The sequence below is a fragment of the Sceloporus occidentalis genome, unplaced genomic scaffold (genome assembly GCF_023333645.1).
Source record: "Sceloporus occidentalis isolate IW3139 unplaced genomic scaffold, rSceOcc1.0.p SCAF_2, whole genome shotgun sequence".
Lineage (NCBI taxonomy): Eukaryota > Metazoa > Chordata > Lepidosauria > Squamata > Phrynosomatidae > Sceloporus > Sceloporus occidentalis.
In genome coordinates this window covers 267,359,368-267,364,518 of record NW_028316982.1, presented here as the reverse complement: position 1 = coordinate 267,364,518, position 5,151 = coordinate 267,359,368, and the positions used below count along the sequence as shown (strand labels likewise).

Genomic DNA, 5,151 nt, shown 5'->3' with positions numbered 1-5,151 from the left:
ACGAGAGGCAATATTCCACACAGAGAAAATGAAATACATTTGCATTTGCAATCCACGTTATTCATGAAGGAAATCCAAGAGCAAGGCTGGCAAAAACTTTTAATTACAGGAAAATGTGAACATGTGAAAATCCCACAACTGAAAGGCAATATTGTACCTCACAAAAGAGATGACGAAATTGTGTTCCAGACATAACCCAGGTTAAAAAAAAGAAAGAAACGTGTGTTATAACTACATGCCGGTTGGAACATTTTGAGATACAACATTCAAGGAAAGAGAAAATATGGAAGAATCAAACTGGCCAAGGAAAGACTCCCTTCTTTTCTGAATGAAAGATTCTATGGTTTTTCACATTATTCTTTTTCCAACAACACAGCTGCACTTCCATTCTGTGGAACTTGTAGACACAAGTGTGACTTTACCAACCAAAGAACCCAGCTCCAGTGGAAAGAAAAGAGTTGGTTTACAAGAAACAATTTTTGTCTTTAGGTTTAATAATTCACGGTTTTGCTGGCGGCTTAGGAATGTCACAACAGCAAGAGAATTTTATGGAGAGTTGGACACAATACAATCAAACCAAGGTGAAGCTTTAGATATCTTGAATAGATGACTGGTGTCAGTTCAATCCAAATAAAACAGAGATGCTATTAGCTAACAGCATATCAATTCAAGAATGTAGCATATACAGGTTGAATCATCCGTATCCGGAATCCTGAAATTCAAACAATCCAAAAACCAAAACTTTTTTCTTTCATGGGTGGCTTAGATAGTGATGCCTTTGCTTTCTGATGGTTCAACATGGACAAACTTTGTTTTATGTACAAAATATTGTGTATAAAATTACCATCAGGCTATGTGTATAAGGTGTGTATGAAACATAAATGAACTTCTTGTTTAGACTTGGGCTCCATCTTCAAGATATCTCATTATGCTGTTGTTGTTGTTGATGTGTGCTTTCAAGTCATTTTGGACTTATGGTGACCCTAAGGAAAATCTATCATGGGGTTCTCTTGGCAAGAGCTGCTCAGAGGAGGTTTGCCTTCCCCTGAGGCTGAGAGTATGTAACAGCCCAAGGGCTCCCAGTGAGTTTCATGGCTGAGCTGGGAATCTAACTCTGGTTTCTAGACTTGTATTCCAACACTCATACTCTACTACGCCATGCTGGTTCTCACATCTTATTATGCGTTGTACGCATATACAAAAACAGGTATTCCAAAACTGTAAAAAAAATCCCAAATCCAAAACACTCCAGATGCTGGGCTGCTGCCACACTGTAGAAAGAAAGAAGATGGCACACCACTTTAACTTCCATGGCTCAATGCTATGGAATTCAGGAATGTGAAGTTCAATGGGGCATCAAAGCTCTTTAGCAGGGAAGGCTAAATATCTCACAAAACTACAAACCACCAAAAGTACATAGCAGTTAAAAGTGGTGCCAAACTGCTTTATTTCTGCATTGTAGACACACTCATGGTCCCAAGCATTTCAGATTAGGGATGCTCAACCTGTACCCTTTTCCCCCTGAAGGTGACCCACCCCTTAAGGCTCACATTTACAGCCTGTAGATACTGCTAGATCAGTAGCTTTAACTAAACTAAACTGCAATGCAACTAAGCATTGCAGTTTACTGGAGAGAGAGGTGACCTAGGCCCTAGGTTCTTTGCTAACTGTATACGTTTTTAATCCCCAACTCACTATTCCATTTCTTTAAAAAATAAACTTCCCCCCTTCTCCTTTTATTATGATGAGGATTACATCATTCTTCCCCTTCATTATCCACTTCTGTTAATTCATCAAGCAAATTAACCAGTTTGGTTAATTTATTATTATGGCATTCTCTCACACACGCTCATCCCGCAAATAATCACTTTGAGGTTTACATGAAAGACTGGCAATAAATGGTTCGCATTACAATTCTACTTTGTAAGCATGTTTACGTAGTGTAACTCTGAGTCAGTGGTTCTCAACCTTCCTAATGCCGCAACCCTTTAATACAGTTCCTCATGTTGTGGTGACCCCCAACCATAAAATTATTTTAGTCATGGTTCCTAAGACCATCAGAAATATGTGTTTTCCAATGGTCTTAGGCGATCCCTGTGAAAGGGCCGTTCGACCTCCAAAGGGGTCGCAACCCACAGGTTGAGAACCACTGGTCTAAGTGCTTTAATTGAGTATCCTCTGCATGGCAGAATGGGGCTGGACTGGATGACCCTTGAGTCTCTTCCGACTCTATGATTCTGTGCCCCACTACGTTCCATGCTTCTTACTCGTAGGTGAGAGCACACAGAATTACAGCCTATGATAAATAAATAAATAAATAAATAAATGAAGCTGGTGAGCTAGATTCTGTATGCGGAGTGTGCATTTGGCAACTTGTGCTGGCCCAACTGAAATCAGTATTATTAAATCAATTTATACCCTACCCTTCCTGACAAAAGCTCAGTCGGATGCTCATCTATGCTGACTGCTGCCCAGTGCTTTGTTGCTCTGGCAGATTCCATGTCTGCGCCTCCTTCTCCACCTGGATGCCTAGGTACCAGCCGCAAAGCATCCTCTTTTACCTGTGAATTCTGGAAGGGCCCAGAGGAAATACTTTACTGTTGTCTAGTGCTTTTGGGCTGCATTTTCTGCATGGTTGCTAATCAGTTTCATATTCCTTCCTTTCTCCTTCCGGTGACCAGCCAGAAAAATGTCAAACCACCACTGGCTTCCTACTGTGGGATATTGCCCCATTTTGCTCTGAAGTTGTAGCTCCAAATATCTAGAGCTTGCCTCTTTATTCCTGTTAAATCTGATAAACTGGTCAATCACATTTTTTAAAAAAGAGCATAAAAGGCAAAACTGTTGCTCTGAGGGATTTGAATATTTTTGTATTTATGTGTCAGAGCTTGTATGATGTAAGTGAGGAGGAAATCTGTTCCAACAGTTATCATGCCCTGCTCAGCTCAAAGGTCTCTTTCATCCAGAAACCTTTCTGCACCTAAAGCTCAGCACATGCACAAATGCATACATCCCCAAGAATTTTAGCTTCACTGCAGCTTTTTCTTCTGATAGGTTAGACTGCACAACTATCCTTTTCCAAAGGGAAAAGGAGAGGTTAGAAGTCGTCTTCTATCTTTAGACTAAAGGAGAAAATCTTAAATTCTGCATGTCTGTGTAAAGCATTAAATACAGTATTGCTAATCATTTTTCCAGAGTAGAGACAGACAGTTTCATTACAGCTCTTGATATTTCCCCTCCTTGACCTTAGCTGCCTTCATTATTGCTTCTTCTCTGCCAGGCACAATAGCATCAAACAGACAAAAGGGATGAAGAAAAAACATGGATGTGCACATCCCCTTTTCCCTAGTGCTGATATCATTGCCGGTGCCAACATGGCTAGGTAAGAATGGACCCATTACTTTCTAAGAATGCTTCTTGGAAGAAGCACAATCAGTTGAGACAGAACCACGTTTCTCTGTGAGTCCTGCTGAAGGAGTGTTGTACAGTTCCCCCATTTAGCCCACATAGCAATTCATTGCCCATCCCTGTCCTACAGTCTTGACATGTACCAGTTAGTCAATCAAGTGGAGAACTAACTTCCAAATTAGTGGTCCGTAATGTAGATTAGCGCATCTTTATCATGTAGGCTCCATGTGTAACTCATGTCCTGAAGACACGAGTTTAACATGTGCTCACTATCATTGAGAAATACAAAGAAGCTTGGTCTACTTGTACCGAATCAGCCGGATAATCTTATTATTCATGAAGTCCGAGGAATGCGGGTGAGAAGAATCAACACAAAAGCCATCGCTCATGGCGATTTTCAGTACTTCCTCCACAAACATCTGGAAACTGTTAATTTGCTTCTTAGCTGGCAGTACCCACAACCTCTTTAAGTTCTGCCTCGTGTACTCTTCTTCTGGCAGGCCTTCTACACTTGCAACCCAGTCTAAGGTCACATGGTAAGGATCCTCCAGGTAACTAGATATTGATGAGAGGTTGCCATTGAAACAGTAGAAGAGTTTGGAGCCTAAAAGCTTCAGAAACAAACTGGAGGTGCTAAATATGTGAGCGCTGAACACTTCCATGTTGGAAGATGACAAGCTGTAGATCTGGGGAGCTTCACGCACTGTGAAATGAACTGTCTGAGTCCTTTGGTCCAAGGTGATATTGAGCATGGCATTCTTTTCTGCTTTGGAGAGCTCTACCTCCTTCTCCTGCAAGGCCTCAATCAGTGGCTGGACCTGATAGAAATCTGCTTCTCGTCGAAGGAGGCCCATTTCTTGGAAGTCCTCAGGGAGGTCCAAGTGAGAGGTCCTCAGGAAGTTGAGGATGTAGCGGAAAACTTTCCCATCTCTGTCAATGAAGCAGTTGCCCTGGCCGTCCCTCTTGGTTGGCATCTTCCCACTGAACATGGCACCCAGCATAGAATCTGGGAAGCTGGTCAAGGTGGAGAGCGAGGTTGTATACAACTTCCCACCAACATTTAGTGTTATCGGCTCTGACATGGTGGGAGAAGAGTGCAATGTCAGGAAGTGATCTAGGAAGAAGAAATAACAAGTACCAAATGTTAAGTTATGAATTAATTAGCTTTTGAAAGTGGTAGTAGAATTGTGTACATAAAGTGTCTAATTTTCTAGTTTTGACTTCTAGATTCAATGGAAGTTTATTCTACACATGGGGGAGTAGGGAGAAATCCCAGGAATGAGATAGGAAACATATTCTGTCCATCCATATATCCATCCATTCATCATAATATTAATATCCCAAATTTAAGGTGGTTTACATGAGAAAGAAAATTGCAATAAAAACACATAGGATTAAAACGTACAAAAGGTGAGATCAAAACACCTCAACTTACAACAGATTTGAAATCATTTAAAATATTATTTTAAAACAAACAACAAAAGCATTGTTGTTGTATGCCTTCAAGTCATTTCTGACCTGTGGGGACCCTAAGATGAATCAATCACAGGGTTCACAAGATTTTTTCAGAGGGGTTTATGCCTTCCTCTGAGGCTAGGAAAGTGTAACTTGCCCAAGATTGTCTGCTGGCTTCCATGGCAGAGCAGAATTTGAGCCCTGTTGGCTCTTAATAAAAGCAGTTTGTTGTTGCTGCTGTGTGCCTTTAAGTAATTTCTGACTTAAGGTGACTCTATGGTGTCATGG

General features: G+C 41.1%; 1 protein-coding gene across 1 annotated transcript; it reads right to left on the bottom strand.

The window, feature by feature from the left end:
- Positions 1 to 208: 208 nt before the first annotated feature.
- On the bottom strand, positions 209 to 4,497 carry KCTD21 (potassium channel tetramerization domain containing 21). The gene has a single exon (XM_089512958.1). The coding sequence runs from the start codon at positions 4,488 to 4,490 to the stop codon at positions 3,708 to 3,710; it is 783 nt and encodes a 260-aa protein (XP_089369084.1). The 5' UTR covers positions 4,491 to 4,497; the 3' UTR covers positions 209 to 3,707.
- Between the last annotated feature and the right edge of the window lie 654 nt (positions 4,498 to 5,151).